Here is a 20,612-nt window from a genome sequence, read left to right as displayed (position 1 = left end):
ACGGTCAGAGCGAGAGAGCGAGAAAGAGAGACGGACGGTCAGAGCGAGAAAGAGAGACGGTCAGAGCGAGAAAGAGAGACGGACGGTCAGAGCGAGAAAGAGAGACGGTCAGAGCGAGAAAGAGAGACGGACGGTCAGAGCGAGAAAGAGAGACGGTCAGAGCGAGAAAGAGAGACGGACGGTCAGAGCGAGAAAGAGAGACGGTCAGAGCGAGAGAGCGAGACGGACGGTCAGAGCGAGAAAGAGAGACGGTCAGAGCGAGAAAGAGAGACGGTCAGAGCGAGAAAGAGAGACGGTCAGAGCGAGAAAGAGAGACGGTCAGAGCGAGAAAGAGAGACGGTCAGAGCGAGAAAGAGAGACGGTCAGAGCGAGAAAGAGAGACGGACGGTCAGAGCGAGAAAGAGAGACGGTCAGAGCGAGAAAGAGAGACGGACGGTCAGAGCGAGAAAGAGAGACGGTCAGAGCGAGAAAGAGAGACGGACGGTCAGAGCGAGAAAGAGAGACGGTCAGAGCGAGAGAGCGAGACGGACGGTCAGAGCGAGAAAGAGAGACGGTCAGAGCGAGAAAGAGAGACGGTCAGAGCGAGAAAGAGAGACGGTCAGAGCGAGAAAGAGAGACGGTCAGAGCGAGAAAGAGAGACGGACGGTCAGAGCGAGAAAGAGAGACGGACGGTCAGAGCGAGAAAGAGAGACGGACGGTCAGAGCGAGAACGGACGGTCCGAGAGAAGAGACGGACGGTCAGAGCGAGAAAGAGCATTTAATACATATATAATAATAGTATAATATACTGTATAATATAGTATTTTAATATATATAGTAATAATATACTGTATAATATAGTATTTTAATACATATATAGTAATAATATACTGTATAATATAGTATTTTAATATATATAGTAATAGTATACTGTATAATATAGTATTTTAATATATATAGTAATAGTATACTGTATAATATAGTATTTTAATATATATAGTAATAATATACTGTATAATATAGTATTTAATATATATAGTAATAATATACTGTATAATATAGTATTTTAATATATATAGTAATAATATACTGTATAATATAGTATTTTAATATATATAGTAATAGTATACTGTATAATATAGTATTTTAATATATATAGTAATAATATACTGTATAATATAGTATTTTAATACATATATAATAATAATATACTGTATAATATAGTATTTTAATATATATAGTAATAATATACTGTATAATATAGTATTTTAATACATATATAATAATAATATACTGTATAATATAGTATTTTAATATATATAGTAATAATATACTGTATAATATAGTATTTTAATACATATATAGTAATAATATACTGTATAATATAGTATTTTAATACATATATAATAATAGTATAATATACTGTATAATATAGTATTTTAATACATATATAATAATAATATACTGTATAATATAGTATTTTAATATATATAGTAATAATATACTGTATAATATAGTATTTTAATACATATATAGTAATAATATACTGTATAATATAGTATTTTAATACATATATAATAATAGTATAATATACTGTATAATATAGTATTTTAATATATATAGTAATAGTATACTGTATAATATAGTATTTTAATACATATATAGTAATAATATACTGTATAATATAGTATTTTAATACATATATAGTAATAATATACTGTATAATATAGTATTTTAATATATATAGTAATAGTATACTGTATAATATAGTATTTTAATATATATAGTAATAGTATACTGTATAATATAGTATTTTAATATATATAGTAATAGTATACTGTATAATATAGTATTTTAATACATATATAATAATAATATACTGTATAATATAGTATTTTAATACATATATAATAATAATATACTGTATAATATAGTATTTTAATATATATAGTAATAATATACTGTATAATATAGTATTTATACATATATAATAATAATATACTGTATAATATAGTATTTTAATATATATAGTAATAGTATACTGTATAATATAGTATTTTAATATATATAGTAATAGTATACTGTATAATATAGTATTTTAATACATATATAATAATAATATACTGTATAATATAGTATTTTAATATATATAGTAATAGTATACTGTATAATATAGTATTTTAATATATATAGTAATAGTATACTGTATAATATAGTATTTTAATACATATATAATAATAATATACTGTATAATATAGTATTTTAATATATATAGTAATAATATACTGTATAATATAGTATTTTAATACATATATAATAATAATATACTGTATAATATAGTATTTTAATATATATAGTAATAATATACTGTATAATATAGTATTTTAATATATATAGTAATAGTATACTGTATAATATAGTATTTTAATATATATAGTAATAGTATACTGTATAATATAGTATTTTAATACATATATAATAATAATATACTGTATAATATAGTATTTTAATATATATAGTAATAGTATACTGTATAATATAGTATTTTAATACATATATAATAATAATATACTGTATAATATAGTATTTTAATATATATAGTAATAATATACTGTATAATATAGTATTTTAATACATATATAATAATAATATACTGTATAATATAGTATTTTAATATATATAGTAATAATATACTGTATAATATAGTATTTTAATATATATAGTAATAGTATACTGTATAATATAGTATTTTAATATATATAGTAATAGTATACTGTATAATATAGTATTTTAATACATATATAATAATAATATACTGTATAATATAGTATTTTAATATATATAGGAATAGTATACTGTATAATATAGTATTTTAATACATATATAATAATAATATACTGTATAATATAGTATTTTAATATATATAGTAATAGTATACTGTATAATATAGTATTGTCTATATGTCTCCAGAAACTGCCCTTCACCATCCCAGAGCTGGTCCAGTCTGCTCCCTGTAGGAGTTCTGATGGAGTCCTTTACACTGGTGAGAGACATTGGTACCCTGTTGTCAGGAAATCAGTACCCTGTTGTCAGGAAATCAGTACCTTGTTGTCAGGACATCAGTACCTTGTTGTCAGGACATCTGTACCTTGTTGTCAGGACATCAGTACCTTGTTGTCAGGACATCAGTAATGTGTTGTCAGGACATCAGTACCTTGTTGTCAGGACATCAGTACCTTGTTGTCAGGACATCAGTACCTTGTTGTCAGGACATCAGTAATGTGTTGTCAGGACATCAGTACTTTGTTGTCAGGACATCAGTACTTTGTTGTCAGGACATCAGTACTTTGTTGTCAGGACATCAGTAATGTGTTGTCAGGACATCAGTACCTTGTTGTCAGGACATCAGTACCTTGTTGTCAGGGCATCATTAATGTGCTGTCAGGACATCAGTAATGTCTTGAGGCTGTCACATCATTGTTAATGTGTGTGTGTGTGTGTGTGTGTGTGTGTGTACCTGTGTGTGTACCTGTGTGTGTGTGTGTGTGTGTACCTGTTTAGGTAAGAAGCAGGATGTATGGTTCGTGGTGGACCCCCAGACAGGAGAGAAACAGACCAGCCTCTCCACATCATCATCTGACTCCATTTGCCCCAATGCACCACTGCTATACATAGGAAGAACAGGTACCTAGTCAATACTACTGTATTCTGACTACAACACACCATAGGACAGACAGGTACCTAGTCAATACTACTGTATTCTGACTACAACACACCATAGGACAGACAGGTACCTAGTCAAGACTACGGTATTCTGACTACAACACACCATAGGACAGACAGGTACCTAGTCAATATTACTGTATTCTGACTTCCATCAGTCCCAACACACCATAGGACAGACAGGTAACTAGTCAATTCTACTCAGTTCTACTCTACTCAGTTCTACTCTACTCAGTTCTACTCAGTTCTACTCTGTTCTTCTCTACTCTGTCTACTCTACTCTGTTCTACTCTACTCTGTTCTACTCTACTCTACTCTGTTCTACTCTACTCTGTTCTACTCTACTCTGTTCTACTCTACTCAGTTCTACTCTACTCAATTCTACTCAGTTCTACTCTACTCAGTTCTACTCAGTTCTACTCTACTCAGTTCTACTCAGTTCTACTCTACTCAGTTCTACTCTGTTCTACTCTGTTCTACTCTACTCAGTTCTACTCTACTCAGTTCTACTCTGTTCTACTCTGTTCTTCTCTACTCTGTTCTACTCTACTCTGTTCTACTCTACTCTGTTCTACTCTACTCTGTTCTACTCTACTCTACTCTGTTCTACTCTACTCTGTTCTACTCTACTCAGTTCTACTCTACTCAATTCTACTCAGTTCTACTCTACTCTGTTCTACTCTGTTCTACTCTACTCTGTTCTACTCTACTCAGTTCTACTCTACTCTGTTCTACTCTACTCTGTTCTACTCTACTCAGTTCTACTCTACTCAGTTCTACTCTACTCTGTTCTACTCAGTTCTACTGTACCCTAATCTACTCAGTTCTTCTCTACTTTGTTCTACTCTACTCAGTTCTACTCAGTTCTACTCAGTTCTACTCTACTCTGTTCTTCTCTACTTTGTTCTACTCTACTCAGTTCTACTCTACTCTGTTCTACTCTACTCTGTTCTACTCTACTCTGTTCTACTCTACTCTGTTCTACTCTACTCAATTCTACTCAGTTCTACTCTACTCTGTTCTACTCTACTCAATTCTACTCAGTTCTACTCTACTCAGTTCTACTGTACCCTACTCTATTCAGTTCTACTCTACTCAGCTCTACTCAGTTCTACTCTACTCAGCTCTACTCCACTCAGCTCTACTCAGTTCTACTCTACTCTATTCAACTAGTTCTACTCTACTCAGTTCTACTGTACCCTACTGTCCTCAGCTCTACTCTACTTTACAGTACTATACTCTATCCTATTCCAGAGTACATGATAACGATGTATGATACGAAGACACAGGAGCTGAGGTGGAACGCAACATACAACGACTACTCTGCCCCGCCGTACGATGAGAAACACGACTACAGTACGTACACAATGATAATATAATGTACTACAGTAGGTACACAATGATAATATAATCTACTACAGTAGGTACACAATGATAATATAATGTACTACAGTAGGTACACAATGATAATATAATGTAGTACAGTAGGTACACAATGATAATATAATGTACTACAGAGGTACACAATTATTACTGTTGTACTACAGTAGGTACACAATTATACTATAATGTACTACAGTAGGTACACAATTATACTATAATGTACTACAGTAGATACACCATTATACTATGATGTACTTATCTAGTTCTGCACAGTATGATAATGCAGTTGTTTCTCCAGAGATGGCCCATCTGGTCTCCAGTGGTGATGGGTTGGTGGTGACCGTAGACAGAGAGTCAGGTATGTTAACACCTGACAGGCCTGTTACAATAAACACCTGTTACAATAAACACCTGTTACAATAAACACCTGACAGGCCTGTTACAATAAACACCTGTTACAATAAACACCTGTTACAATAAACACCTGTTACAATAAACACCTGTTACAATAAACATCTGTTACAATAAACACCTGTTACAATAAACACCTGTTACAATAAACACCTGACAGGCCTGTTACAATAAACACCTGACTGGCCTGTTACAATAAACACCTGACAGGCCTGTTACAATAAACACCTGACAGGCCTGTTACAATAAACACCTGACTGGCCTGTTACAATAAACATCTGTTACAATAAACACCTGTTACAATAAACACCTGACAGGCCTGTTACAATAAACACCTGTTACAATAAACACCTGTTACAATAAACACCTGACAGGCCTGTTACAATAAACACCTGTTACAATAAACACCTGACAGGCCTGCTACAATAAACACCTGTTACAATAAACACCTGACAGGCCTGTTACAATAAACACCTGACAGGCCTGTTACAATAAACACCTGTTACAATAAACACCTGTTACAATAAACATCTGTTACAATAAACACCTGTTACAATAAACACCTGACAGGCCTGTTACAATAAACACCTGACAGGCCTGCTACAATAAACACCTGACAGGCCTGTTACCATAAACACCTGCTACAATAAACACCTGTTACAATAAACACCTGTTACAATAAACACCTGTTACAATAAACACCTGTTACAATAAACATCTGTTACAATAAACACCTGTTACAATAAACACCTGACAGGCCTGTTACAATAAACACCTGACAGGCCTGTTACAATAAATACCTGACAGGCCTGTTACAATAAACACCTGTTACAATAAACACCTGTTACAATAAACACCTGACAGGCCTGTTACAATAAACACCTGTTACAATAAACACCTGTTACAATAAACACCTGACAGGCCTGTTACAATAAACACCTGTTACAATAAACACCTGTTACAATAAACACCTGACAGGCCTGTTACAATAAACACCTGACAGGCCTGTTACAATAAATACCTGACAGGCCTGTTACAATAAACACCTGTTACAATAAACACCTGACAGGCCTGTTACAATAAACACCTGTTACAATAAACACCTGACAGGCCTGTTACAATAAACACCTGTTACAATAAACACCTGACAGGCCTGCTACAATAAACACCTGACAGGCCTGTTACAATAAACACCTGACAGGCCTGTTACCATAAACACCTGTTACAATAAACACCTGACAGGCCTGTTACAATAAACACCTGTTACAATAAACACCTGTTACAATAAACACCTGACAGGCCTGTTTACAATAAACACCTGACAGGCCTGTTACCATAAACACCTGTTACAATAAACACCTGACAGGCCTGTTACAATAACACCTGTTACAATAAACACCTGTTACAATAAACACCTGACAGGCCTGTTACAATAAACACCTGTTACAATAAACACCTGACAGGCCTGTTACAATAAACACCTGTTACAATAAACACCTGACAGGCCTGTTACAATAAACACCTGTTACAATAAACACCTGACAGGCCTGTTAACAATAAACACCTGACAGGCCTGCTACAATAAACACCTGACAGGCCTGTTACCATAAACACCTGCTACAATAAACACCTGTTACAATAAACACCTGTTACAATAAACACCTGACAGGCCTGTTACAATAAACACCTGTTACAATAAACACCTGACAGGCCTGTTACCATAAACACCTGCTACAATAAACACCTGTTACAATAAACACCTGTTACAATAAACACCTGACAGGCCTGTTACAATAAACACCTGTTACAATAAACACCTGACAGGCCTGTTACAATAAACACCTGACAGGCCTGTTACAATAAACACCTTGTTACAATAAACACCTGACAGGCCTGTTACAATAAACACCTGTTACAAATAAACACCTGACAGACCTGTTACAGTAAACATTGCAGGCCTGTTACAATAAACACCTGTTACAATAACACCTGACAGGCCTCCAACAATAAACACCTGACAGGCCTGCTACAATAACACCTGTTACAATAAACACCTGACAGACCTGTTACAATAAACACCTGACAGGCCTGCTACAATAAACACCTGTTACAATAAACACCTGACAGGCCTGTTACAATAAACACCTGACAGGCCTGTTACAATAAACACCTGTTACAATAAACACCTGACAGGCCTGTTACAATAAACAACCTGACAGGCCTGCAACAATAAACACCTGACAGGCCTGTTACAATAAACACCTGTTACAATAAACACCTGACAGACGTGCTACAATAAACACCTGTTACAATAAACACCTGACAGGCCTGTTACAATAAACACCTGACAGGCCTGCTACAATAAACACCTGTTACAATAAACACCTGACAGGCCTGCTACAATAAACACCTGACAGGCCTGTTACAATAAACACCTGACAGGCCTGTTACATTAAACACCTGACAGGCCTGCTACAATAAACACTTGTTACAATAAACACCTGACAGACCTGCTACAATAAACACCTGTTACAATAAACACCTGACAGGCCTGTTACAATAAACACCTGTTACAATAAACACCTGACAGGCCTGCAACAATAAACACCTGACAGGCCTGCAACAATAAACACCTGACAGGCCTGTTACAATAAACACCTGACAGGCCTGCAACAATAAACACCTGACAGGCCTGTTACAATAAACACCTGACAGACCTGTTACAATAAACACCTGACAGGCCTGTTACCAATAAACGCCTGACAGGCCTGTTACAATAAACACCTGACAGGCCTGTTACAATAAACACCTGACAGGCCTGTTACAATAAACAACCTGACAGACCTGTTACAATAACACCTGACAGGCCTGTTACAATAAACACCTGACAGGCCTGTTACAATAACACCTGACAGGCCTGTTACAATAAACACCTGTTACAAATAAACACCTGACAGGCCTGTTACAATAAACACCTGACAGGCCTGTTACAATAAACACCTGTTACAATAAACACCTAACAGGCCTGTTACAATTAAACACCTGACAGGCCTGCTACAATAAACACCTGACAGGCCTGTTACAATACAATACACCTGTTACAATAAACACCTAACAGGCCTGCTACAATAAACACCTGACAGGCCTGTTACAATAAACACCTGACAGGCCTGCTACAATAAACACCTGACAGGCCTGTTACAATAAACACCTAACAGGCCTGTTACAATAAACACCTGTTACAATAAACACCTGACAGGCCTGCTACAATAACACCTGTTACAATAAACACCTGACAGGCCTGCAACAATAAACCCTGACAGGCCTGTTACAATAAACACCTGACAGGCCTGCTACAATAAACACCTGACAGGCCTGTTACAATAAACACCTGACAGACCTGTTACAATAAACACCTGTTACAATAAACACCTGACAGGCCTGCAACAATAAACACCTGACAGGCCTGTTACATTACAATCCTCTCCTCTCTCTCTGTCTCTAACCCCTCCCTCTCTCTCTTCTCTCTGTCTCTAAAACCCTCCTCTCCTCTCCTCTCCTCTCTCCTTCTTGTCTCTAACCCTCCTCTCCTCTCTCTCTGTCTCTACACCCTCCTCTCGTCTCTCTGTCCTAACCCTCCTCTCTCTCTCTCTGTCTCTAACCCTCCTCTCTCTCTCTCTGTCTCTAACCCTCCTCTCCTCTCTCTCTGTCTCTAACCCTCCTCTCTCTCTCTCTCTGTCTCTAACCCTCCTCTCCTCTCTCTCGTCTCTAACACCTCCTCTCTCTCTCGCTGTCTCTAACTCTCCTCTCCTCTCTCTCGTCTCTAAACCCTCCTCTCCTCTCTCTCTGTCTCTAACCCTCCTCTCCTCTCTCTCTGTCTCTAACCCTCCTCTCTCTCTCTCTCTGTCTCTAACCGCCTCCTCTCTCTCTCTGTCTCTAACCCTCCTCTCCTCTCTCTGTCTCTAACCCCCTCTCCTCTCTCTCTGTCTCTAACCCTCCTCTCCTCTCTCTCTGTCTCTAACCCTCCTCTCCTCTCTCTCTGTCTCTAAACCCTCCGCTCCTCTCTCTCTGTCCTCTAACCATCCTCTCCTCTCCTCTCTCTCTGTCTCTACCCCTCTCCTCTCCTCTCCTCTCCTCTCTCTCTGTCTCTAACCCTCCTCTACCCGCGCCCTCTCTCTGTCTCTAACCCCTCCTCTCCTCTCTCTCTGTCCTAACTCCTCTACTCTCTCTCTGTCTCTACCCTCCTCTCATCCACCATCTCTCGCGGTCTCTAACCCTCTCTCTCTTCTCTAACCCTCTCTCCTCTCCTCTCCTCTCTCTCTGTCTCTAACCCTCCTCTCCCTCTACTCTGTCTCTAACCCTCCTCTCCTCTCTCTCTGTCTTAACCCTCCACTCTCTCTTCTGTCTCTAAACCCTCCTCCCCTCTCTCTGTCCTAACCTCCTCTCTCTCTCTCTGTCCTAACCCTCCTCTCTCTCTCTCTGTTCTCTAACCCTCCTCTCTCTCTCTGTCTCTAACCCTCCTCTCCTCTCTCTCTGTCTCTAACCCTCCTCTCCTCTCTCTCTGTCTCTAACCTCCTCTCCTCTCCTCTCCTCTCTCTCTGTCTCTAACCCTCCTCTCCTCTCTCTCTGTCTCTAACCCTCCCCTCTCTCTCTCTGTCCTAACCCTCCTCTCTCTCTCCTCTCTGTCTCTAACCCTCCTCTCTCTCTCTCTGTCTCTAACCCTCCTCTCCTCTCTCTCTGTCTCTAACCCTCCTCCTCTCTCTCTCTGTCTCTAAACCCTCCTCTCCTCTCTCTCTGTCTCTAACCCTCCTCTCTCTCTCTCTTGTCTCTAACTCTCCTCTCCTCTCTCTCTGTCTCTACCCTCCTCTCTCTCTCTCTCTCTGTCCTAACCCTCCTCTCTCTCTCTCTGTCTCTAACCCTCCTCTCTCTCTCTCTGTCTCTACCCTCCTCTCCTCTCTCTCTGTCCTAACCCTCCTCTCTCTCTCTCTGTCTCTAACCCTCCTCTCCTCTCTCTCTGTCTCTAACCCTCCTCTCTCTCTGTCTCTAACCCTCCTCTCCTCTCTCTCTGTCTCTAACCCTCCTCTCCTCTCTCTCTGTCTCTAACCCTCCTCTCCTCTCTCTCTGTCTCTAACCCTCCTCTCCTCTCTCTCTGTCTCTAACCCTCCTCTCTCTCTCTCTGTCTCTAACCCTCCTCTCTCTCTCTCTGTCTCTAACCCTCCTCTCCTCTCTCTGTCTCTAACCCTCCTCTCCTCTCTCTCTGTCTCTAACCTCCTCTCCTCTCTCTCTGTCTCTAACCCTCCTCTCCTCTCTCTCTGTCTCTAACCCTCCTCTCCTTCTCCTCTCCTCTCCTCTCCTCTCCTCTCCTCTCCTCTCCCTCCTCTCCTCTCCTCTTCCTCTCCTCTCCTCTCCTCTCCTCTCCTCTTCCTCTCCTCTCCTCTCCTCTCCTCTCCTCTCCTCTCCTCTCCTCTCTCTCTGTCTCTAACCCTCCTCTCCTCTCCCCTCTCTCTCTCTCTGTCTCTAACCCTCCTCTCCTCCTCTCTGTCTCTAACCCTCCTCTCCTCTCTCTCTGTCTCTAACCCTCCTCTCTCTCTCTGTGTCTCTAACCCTCCTCTCTCCTCTCTCTCTGTCTCTAACCCTCCTCTCCTCTCTCTCTGTCTCTAACCCTCCTCTCCCCCTCTCTCTGTCTCTAACCCTCCTCTCTCTCTCTCTCTGTCCTAACCCTCCTCTCTCTCTCTCTGTCTCTAACCCTCCTCTCCTCTCTCTCTGTCTCTAACCCTCCTCTCTCTCTGTCTCTACCCTCCTCTCCTCTCTCTCTGTCTCTAACCCTCCTCTCCTCTCTCTCTGTCCTCTAACCCTCCTCTCCTCTCTCTCTGTCTCTAACCCTCCTCTCCTCTCTCTCTGTCTCTAACCCTCCTCTCCTCTCTCTCTGTCTCTAACCCTCCTCTCTCTCTCTCTGTCTCTAACCCTCCTCTCTCTCTCTCTGTCTCTAACCCTCCTCTCCTCTCTCTGTCTCTAACCCTCCTCTCCTCTCTCTCTGTCTCTAACCCTCCTCTCCTCTCTCTCTGTCTCTAACCCTCCTCTCCTCTCTCTCTGTCTCTAACCCTCCTCTCCTCTCCTCTCCTCTCTCTCTGTCTCTAACCCTCCTCTCCTCTCCTCTCCTCTCTCTCTGTCTCTAACCCTCCTCTCCCTCTCTCTGTCTCTAACCTCCTCTCCTCTCTCTCTGTTCTCTAACCCTCCTCTCTCTCTCTCTGTCTCTAACCCTCCTCTCCTCTCTCTCTGTCTCTAACCCTCCTCTCCTCTCTCTCTGTCTCTAACCCTCTCTCTCTGTCTCTAACCCTCCTCTCCTCTCCTCTCCTCTCTCTCTGTCTCTAACCCTCCTCTCCCTCTCTCTGTCTCTAACCCTCCTCTCTCTCTCTCTGTCCCTAACCCTTCCTCTCTCTCTCTCTGTCTCTAACCCTCCTCTCTCTCTCTCTGTCTCTAACCCTCCTCTCCTCTCTCTCTGTCTCTAACCCTCCTCTCCTCTCTCTCTGTCTCTAACCCTCTCCTCTCCTCTCCTCTCCTCTCTCTCTGTCTCTAACCCTCCTCTCCTCTCTCTCTGTCTCTAACCCCCTCTCTCTCTCTGTCCTAACCCTCTCTCTCTCTCTCTGTCTCTAACCCTCCTCTCTCTCTCTCTGTCTCTAACCCTCCTCTCCTCTCTCTCTGTCTCTAACCCTCCTCTCTCTCTCTCTCTCTGTCTCTAACCCTCCTCTCCTCTCTCTCTGTCTCTAACCCTCCTCTCCTCTCTCTCTGTCTCTAACCCTCCTCTCCTCTCTCTCTTGTCTCTAAACTCTCCTCTCCTCTCTCTCTGTCTCTAACCCTCCTCTCTCTCTCTCTGTCTCTAACTCTCCTCTCTCTCTCTCTGTCTCTAACCCTCCTCTCTCTCTCTCTGTCCTAACCCTCCTCTCTCTCTCTCTGTCTCTAACCCTCCTCTCTCTCTCTAACCCTCTCCTCTCTCTCTGTCCTAACCCTCCTCTCTCTCTCTCTGTCTCTAACCCTCCTCTCCCTCTCTCTCTGTCTCTAACCCTCCTCTCTCTCTGTCTCTAACCCTCCTCTCCTCTCTCTCTGTCTCTAACCCTCCTCTCCTCTCTCTCTGTCTCTAACCCTCCTCTCTCTCTCTCTGTCTCTAACCCTCCTCTCCTCTCTCTGTCTCTAACCCTCCTCTCCTCTCTCTGTCTCTAACCCTCCTCTCCTCTCTCTCTGGTCTCTAACCCTCCTCTCTCTCTCTCTGTCTCTAACCCTCCTCTCCTCTCTCTCTGTCTCTAACCTCCTCTCCTCTCCTCTCCTCCTCCTCTCCTCTCCTCTCCTCTCCTCTCCTCTCCTCTCCCTCTCTCTCCTCTCCTCTCCTCTCCTCTCCTCTCCTCTCCTCTCCTCTCTCTCTGTCTCTAACCCTCCTCTCCTCTCCTCTCTCTCTGTCCTCTAACCCTCCTCTCCTCTCCTCTCCTCTCTCTCTGTCTCTAACCCTCCTCTCCCTCTCTCTGTCTCTAACCCTCCCTCTCCTCTCTCTCTGTCTCTAACCCTCCTCTCTCCTCTCTCTGTCTCTAACCCTCCTCCTCCTCTCTCCTGTCTCTAACCCTCCTCTCCTCTCTCTCTGTCTCTAACCCTCCTCTCCCCTCTCTCTGTCTCTAACCCTCCTCTCTCTCTCTCTCTGTCCTAACCCTCCTCTCTCTCTCTCTGTCTCTAACCCTCCTCTCCTCTCTCTCTGTCTCTAACCCTCCTCTCTCTCTGTCTCTAACCCTCCTCTCCTCTCTCTGTCTCTAACCCTCCTCTCCTCTCTCTCTGTCTCTAACCCTCCTCTCCTCTCTCTCTGTCTCTAACCCTCCTCTCTCTCTCTCTGTCTCTAACCCTCCTCTCTCTCTCTCTGTCTCTAACCCTCCTCTCCTCTCTCTCTGTCTCTAACCCTCCTCTCTCTCTCTGTGTCTCTAACCCTCCTCTCTCTCTCTCTGTCTCTAACCCTCCTCTCCTCTCTCTGTCTCTAACCCTCCTCTCCTCTCTCTCTGTCTCTAACCCTCCTCTCCTCTCTCTCTGTCTCTAACCCTCCTCTCCTCTCTCTCTGTCTCTAACCCTCCTCTCCTCTCCTCTCCTCTCTCTCTGTCTCTAACCCTCCTCTCCTCTCCTCTCCTCTCTCTCTGTCTCTAACCCTCCTCTCCCTCTCTCTGTCTCTAACCCTCCTCTCCTCTCTCTCTGTCTCTAACCCTCCTCTCTCTCTCTCTGTCTCTAACCCTCCTCTCCTCTCTCTCTGTCTCTAACCCTCCTCTCCTCTCTCTCTGTCTCTAACCCTCTCTCTCTGTCTCTAACCCTCCTCTCCTCTCCTCTCCTCTCTCTCTGTCTCTAACCCTCCTCTCCCTCTCTCTGTCTCTAACCCTCCTCTCTCTCTCTCTGTCCTAACCCTCCTCTCTCTCTCTCTGTCTCTAACCCTCCTCTCTCTCTCTCTGTCTCTAACCCTCCTCTCCTCTCTCTCTGTCTCTAAACCCTCCTCTCCTCTCTCTCTGTCTCTAACCCTCCTCTCCTCTCCTCTCCTCTCTCTCTGTCTCTAACCCTCCTCTCCTCTCTCTCTGTCTCTAACCCTCCTCTCTCTCTCTGTCCTAACCCTCCTCTCTCTCTCTCTGTCTCTAACCCTCCTCTCTCTCTCTCTGTCTCTAACCCTCCTCTCCTCTCTCTCTGTCTCTAACCCTCCTCTCTCTCTCTCTGTCTCTAACCCTCCTCTCCTCTCTCTCTGTCTCTAACCCTCCTCTCCTCTCTCTCTGTCTCTAACCCTCCTCTCTCTCTCTCTGTCTCTAACTCTCCTCTCCTCTCTCTCTGTCTCTAACCCTCCTCTCTCTCTCTCTGTCCTAACCCTCCTCTCTCTCTCTCTGTCTCTAACCCTCCTCTCTCTCTCTCTGTCTCTAACCCTCCTCTCCTCTCTCTCTGTCCTAACCCTCCTCTCTCTCTCTCTGTCTCTAACCCTCCTCTCCTCTCTCTCTGTCTCTAACCCTCCTCTCTCTCTGTCTCTAACCCTCCTCTCCTCTCTCTCTGTCTCTAACCCTCCTCTCCTCTCTCTCTGTCTCTAACCCTCCTCTCTCTCTCTCTGTCTCTAACCCTCCTCTCCTCTCTCTGTCTCTAACCCTCCTCTCCTCTCTCTGTCTCTAACCCTCCTCTCCTCTCTCTCTGTCTCTAACCCTCCTCTCCTCTCTCTCTGTCTCTAACCCTCCTCTCCTCTCTCTCTGTCTCTAACCCTCCTCCTCTCCTCTCCTCTCCTCTCCTCTCCTCTCCTCTCCTCTCCTCTCCTCTCCTCTCCTCTCCTCTCCTCTCCTCTCCTCTCTCTCTGTCTCTAACCCTCCTCTCCTCTCCTCTCTCTCTGTCTCTAACCCTCCTCTCCTCTCCTCTCCTCTCTCTCTGTCTCTAACCCTCCTCTCCCTCTCTCTGTCCTAACCCTCCTCTCCTCTCTCTCTGTCCTCTAACCCTCCTCTCTCTCTCTCTGTCTCTAACCCTCCTCTCCTCTCTCTCTGTCTCTAACCCTCCTCTCCTCTCTCTCTGTCTCTAACCCTCCTCTCCCCTCTCTCTGTCTCTAACCCTCCTCTCTCTCTCTCTGTCTCTAACCCTCCTCTCCTCTCTCTCTGTCCTAACCCTCCTCTCTCTCTCTCTGTCTCTAACCCTCTCTCCTCTCTCTGTCCTACCTCCTCTCTCTCTGTCTCTAACCCTCCTCTCTCTCTCTGTCTCTAACCCTCCTCTCCTCTCTCTCTGTCTCTAACCCTCCTCTCCTCTCTCTCTGTCTCTAACCCTCCTCTCTCTCTCTCTGTCTCTAACCCTCCTCTCTCTCTCTCTGTCTCTAACCCTCCTCTCTCTCTTCTCTGTCTCTAACCCTCCTCTCCTCTCTCTCTGTCTCTAACCCTCCTCTCCTCTCTCTCTGTCTCTAACCCTCCTCTCCTCTCTCTCTGTCTCTACCCTCCTCTCCTCTCTCTCTGTCTCTAACCCTCCTCTCTCTCTCTCTGTCTCTAACCCTCCTCTCTCTCTCTCTGTCTCTAACCCTCCTCTCCTCTCTCTGTCTCTAACCATCCTCTTCCTCTCTCTCTGTCTCTAACCCTCCTCTCCTCTCTCTCTGTCTCTAACCCTCCTCTCCTCTCTCTCTGTCTCTAACCCTCCTCTCCTCTCCTTCCTCTCTCTCTGTCTCTAAACCCTCCTCTCCTCTCCTCTCCTCTCTCTCTGTCTCTAACCCTCCTCTCCCTCTCTGTCTCTAACCCTCCTCTCTCTCTCTCTGTCTCTAACCCTCCTCTCCTCTCTCTCTGTCTCTAACCCTCCTCTCCTCTCTCTCTGTCTCTAACCCTCCTCTCCCCTCTCTCTGTCTCTAACCCTCCTCTCCTCTCTCTGTCTCTAACCCTCCTCTCCTCTCTCTGTCTCTAACCCTCCTCTCCTCTCTCTCTGTCTCTAACCCTCTCTCCTCTCTCTCTGTCTCTAACTCTCCTCTCCTCTCTCTCTGTCTCTAACCCTCCTCTCCTCTCTCTCTGTCTCTAACCCTCCTCTCCTCTCTCTGTCTCTAACCCTCCTCTCCTCTCTCTCTGTCTCTAACCCTCCTCTCCTCTCTCTCTGTCTCTAACCCTCCTCTCCTCTCTCTCTGTCCTCTAACCCTCCTCTCCTCTCTCTCTGTCTCTAACCCTCCTCTCTCTCTCTCTGTCTCTAACCCTCCTCTCTCTCTCTCTGTCTCTAACCCTCCTCCCTCTCTCTGTCTCTAACCCTCCTCTCCTCTCTCTCTCTGTCTCTAACCCTCCTCTCCTCTCTCTCTGTCTCTAACCCTCCTCTCTCTCTCTCTGTCTCTAACCTCCTCTCCTCTCCTCTGTCTCTAACACCCTCCTCTCTCTCTCTCTGTCCTAACCCTCCTCTCTCCTCTCTCTCTGTCTCTAACCTCCTCTCTCTCTCTCTGTCTCTAACCCTCCTCTCCTCTCTCTCTGTCTCTAACCCTCCTCTCTCTCTCTGTCTCTAACCCTCCTCTCCTCTCTCTCTGTCTCTAACCCTCCTCTCCCCTCTCTCTGTCTCTAACCCTCCTCTCCGCTCTCTCTGTCTCTAACCCTCCTCTCCTCTCTCTGTCTCTAACCCTCCTCTCCTCTCTCTCTGTCTCTAACCCTCCTATCCTCTCTCTCTGTCTCTAACCTCCTCTCCTCTCTCTCTGTCTCTAACCTCCTCTCCTCTCTCTCTGTCTCTAACCCTGCCTCTCCTCTCTCTCTGTCTCTACCCTCCTCTCCTCTCTCTCTGTCTCTAACCCTCCTCTCCTCTCTCTGTCTCTAACCCTCCTCTCCTCTCTCTGTCTCTAACCCTCCTCTCCTCTCTCTCTGTCTCTAACCCTCCTCTCCTCTCTCTCTGTCTCTAACCCTCCTCTCCTCTCTCTCTGTCTCTAACCCTCCTCTCCTCTCTCTCTGTCTCTAACCCTCCTCTCTCTCTCTCTGTCTCTAACCCTCCTCTCTCTCTCTCTGTCTCTAAACCTCCTCCCTCTCTCTGTCTCTAACCCTCCTCTCCTCTCTCTCTGTCTCTAACCCTCCTCTCCTCTCTCTCTGTCTCTAACCCTCCTCTCTCTCTCTCTGTCTCTAACCCTCCTCTCCTCTCTGTCTCTAACCCTCCTCTCTCTCTCTCTGTCCTAACCCTCCTCTCTCTCTCTCTCTCTCTCTCTCTCTGTCTCTAACCCTCCTCTCTCTCTCTCTGTCTCTAACCCTCCTCTCCTCTCTCTCTGTCTCTAACCCTCCTCTCTCTCTCTCTGTCTCTAACCCTCCTCTCCTCTCTATCTGTCCTAACCCTCCTCTCTCTCTCTCTGTCTCTAACCCTCCTCTCCTCTCTCTCTGTCTCTAACCCTCCTCTCCCCTCTCTCTGTCTCTAACTCTCCTCCCTCTCTGTCTCTAACCCTCCTCTCCTCTCTCTCTGTCTCTAACCCTCCTCCCTCTCTCTATGTCTCTAACTCTCCTCTCCCCTCTCTCTGTCTCTAACCCTCCTCTCCTCTCCTCTCTCTCTGTCTCTAACCCTCCTCTCCTCTCTCTCTGTCTCTAACCCTCCTCCCCCTCTCCTCTGTCCTAACCCTCCTCCCTCTCTCTGTCTCTAACCCTCCTCTCCTCTCTCTCTAACCCTCCTCTCCTCTCTCTCTGTCTCTAACCCTCCTCTCTCTCTCTCTGTCTCTAACCCTCCTCTCCTCTCTCTCTGTCTCTAACCCTCCTCTCCCCTCTCTCTGTCTCTAACCCTCCTCCCCCTCTCTCTGTCCTAACCCTCCTCCCTCTCTCTGTCTCTAACCCTCCTCTCCTCTCTCTCTAACCCTCCTCTCCTCTCTCTCTGTCTCTAACCCTCCTCTCTCTCTCTCTGTCTCTAACCCTCCTCTCCTCTCTCTCTGTCTCTAACCCTCCTCTCCCCTCTCTCTGTCTCTAACCCTCCGCTCCTCTCTCTCTAACCCTCCTCTACTCTCTCTCTGTCGCTAACCCTCCTCTCCTCTATCCCAGGTGACGTCCTGTGGATGCAAAACTATGGGTCACCTGTGGTGGGGGTGTATTTGTACAGCCAGGACTCTCTGAGACACGCCCCTCACCTGTCAGTTGCCATGGAGACGCTGCGTTACCTCACCTTCTCGTCCCACGACACACACACCATGAAGTGGAGCTACCAGTTTGTCACGGAGCAGGCCAGCACACACACACAGCTGGTGTAAGAGACACACACACACACACACACACACACTAACCCTGTCTGTCTGTCTGTCTGTCTGTCTGTCTGTCTGTCTGTCTGTCTGTCTGTCTGTCTGTCTTGTCTGTCTGTCTGTCTGAGATGGCTGGCTCAGAACCCTCTAACCCTCCTCTCCTCTCTCTCTGTCTCTAACCCTCCTCTCCTCTCTCTCTGTCTCTAACCCTCCTCTCCTCTCTCTCTGTCTCTAACCCTCCTCTCCCCTCTCTCTGTCTCTAACCCTCCGCTCCTCTCTCTCTAACCTCTAGCCAGCCAGCCAGCCAGCCAGCCAGCCAGCCAGCCAGCCAGCCAGCCAGCTAGCTAGTGTAAGAGTAGTTTAATCACCTCAATTTGCTCAATTTCAACATTATTTATTACAAGATTTAGTTGAGCTTTAGGGTTTCATGAATGATTTGCCCCAAATACAATGCTTTTAGTTGTTCTTAAATTATTTAGGACTAACATTTCTTGCCACTCATTCTGAAACTAACTGCAGCTCTTTGTTAAGTGTTGCATTCATTTCAGTCGATGTAGTAGCTGACGTGTATAGTGTTGAGTCATCCGCATATATAGACACACTGGCTTCACTCAAAAGCTAGTGGTATGTCGTTAGTAAAGATTGAAAAAAGTAAGGGGCCTAAACAGCTGCCCTGGGGAATTCCTGATTCTACCAGTAAGGGGCCTTGACAGCTGCCCTGGGGAATGCCTGATTCTACCAGTAAGGGGCCTAGACAGCTGCCCTGGGGAATTCCTGATTCTACCTCGATTATGTTGGAGAGGCTTCCATTAAATAACATGCTCTGTGTTCTGTTAGCCTTTCTTCCCCCCAAAATGCCATTCAAGGTTCTCCAAAGCTTTTTATTATAATTCTTTATGTAATTTATCTTTGTTTCATAGTTTAGTTTCTTCTTTTTAATCAATTTAGTCACATGATTTCTCAATTTGCAGTACGTTTGCCAATCGGTTGTACAGCCAGACTTATTTGCCATTCTTTTTGCCTCATCCCTCTACAACCATACAATTTGTTCAATTCCTCATCAACCACAGGGGATTTTAACAGTTTTTACAGTCATTTTCTTAATGGGTTGCATTACAATGTAATTGAAGGTGTTTAAAACCTTATTTTTCCTGTCATTCTTTATGTCATTTGTCTTGTGTGTTTTAGGCCCACTCTGTATGTGGGGAAGCTGGATTCTCATCTGTACGCCTCCACCTCCCTGGTTCACGACGGAGTCTCTCTAGTGGTCAGTACAGCTGTCAATCAACAGCAAAAAAAAAAAAGAGTGGACAAAACATTAGGAACACCTGCTCTTTTAAAAAAAAATGACACTGACCAAGTGAAAGATATGATTCCCTTATTGATGTCACTTGTTAAATCCACTTCGATCAGTGTAGATGAAGGGGAGGAGGCAGGATTGTGTGTGTGTGTGTGTGTGTGCGCGCCATTCAGTGGGTGAAGACAGAAGATTAAAGTCCCTTTTGAACAGGGGATGGTCATATTGCGCAGCAGTTTGAGTATTCACTGCTGGGTTTTTACACACTCAGTTTCCCCCTGCTGGGTATCAGGAATGGTCCACCACCCAAAAGGCCATGTCCCCCGCTGGGTATCAGGAATGGTCCACCACCCAAAAGGCCATGCCCCCTGCTGGGTATCAGGAATGGTCCACCACCCAAAAGGCCATGTCCCCTGCTGGGTATCAGCAATGGTCCACCACCCAAAGGCCATGTCCCCCCGCTGGGTATCAGGAATGGTCCACCACCCAAAAGGCCATGTCCCCCGCTGGGTATCAGGAATGGTCCACCACCCAAAAGGCCACCCAGCCAACTTGCCACAACTGTTGGGAGGCATTGGAGTCAACATGGGCCAGCATCCCTGTGGAACGCTTTCTTGTAGAGGCCAAGCACCTACGAATCGAGGTTGTTAGGAAGGTGTTCCTAATGTTTTGTTACACTCAGTGTCTACGCACAGCAGCCCAATCAGCATGTCTACACAACACACAGCAGCCAATCAGCATGTCTACACAACACACAGCAGCCCAATCAGCATGTCTACACAACACACAGCAGCCCAATCAGCATGTCTACACAACACACAGCAGCCAATCAGCATGTCAACACAACACACAGCAGCCAATCAGCATGTCAACACAACACACATCAGCCCAATCAGCATGTCAACACAACACACAGCAGCCCATCAGCATGTCAACACAACACACAGCAGCCCATCAGCATGTCAACACAACACACAACAGCCAATCAGGAGTGTTTTTAGTCTCAGTACTGTGATGTCATTATATGCACCTGGTTAGAACTTTTCTCTCTGAATTTTATTGGCTGATTCTTTGATGTATTGATTGATGTGTTGCCACGGCAGCCGCGGGGCTTGACACTGGCGCGTATCGAGGGACCGG

The 20,612-nt window shown here is 44.7% G+C and overlaps 1 protein-coding gene across 1 annotated transcript in view; it reads left to right on the top strand.

The window, feature by feature from the left end:
• LOC116358953 (serine/threonine-protein kinase/endoribonuclease IRE1-like) overlaps positions 1–20,612 on the top strand; it is a 74,179-nt gene that overhangs the window by 12,533 nt on the left and 41,034 nt on the right. Inside the window, 7 exon segments of the mRNA XM_031811404.1 lie at positions 2,950–3,022; positions 3,541–3,663; positions 4,957–5,058; positions 5,384–5,443; positions 17,982–18,183; positions 19,364–19,442; positions 20,576–20,611. Coding sequence (XP_031667264.1) covers positions 2,950–3,022; positions 3,541–3,663; positions 4,957–5,058; positions 5,384–5,443; positions 17,982–18,183; positions 19,364–19,442; positions 20,576–20,611 — 675 coding nt within the window.

The sequence above is a fragment of the Oncorhynchus kisutch genome, unplaced genomic scaffold, assembly GCF_002021735.2.
Source record: "Oncorhynchus kisutch isolate 150728-3 unplaced genomic scaffold, Okis_V2 Okis01b-Okis20b_hom, whole genome shotgun sequence".
In the NCBI taxonomy this organism is placed as follows: Eukaryota; Metazoa; Chordata; class Actinopteri; order Salmoniformes; family Salmonidae; genus Oncorhynchus; species Oncorhynchus kisutch.
Note: the sequence above shows the minus strand (reverse complement) of the source record. Positions and strands in the feature narration are given on the sequence as shown.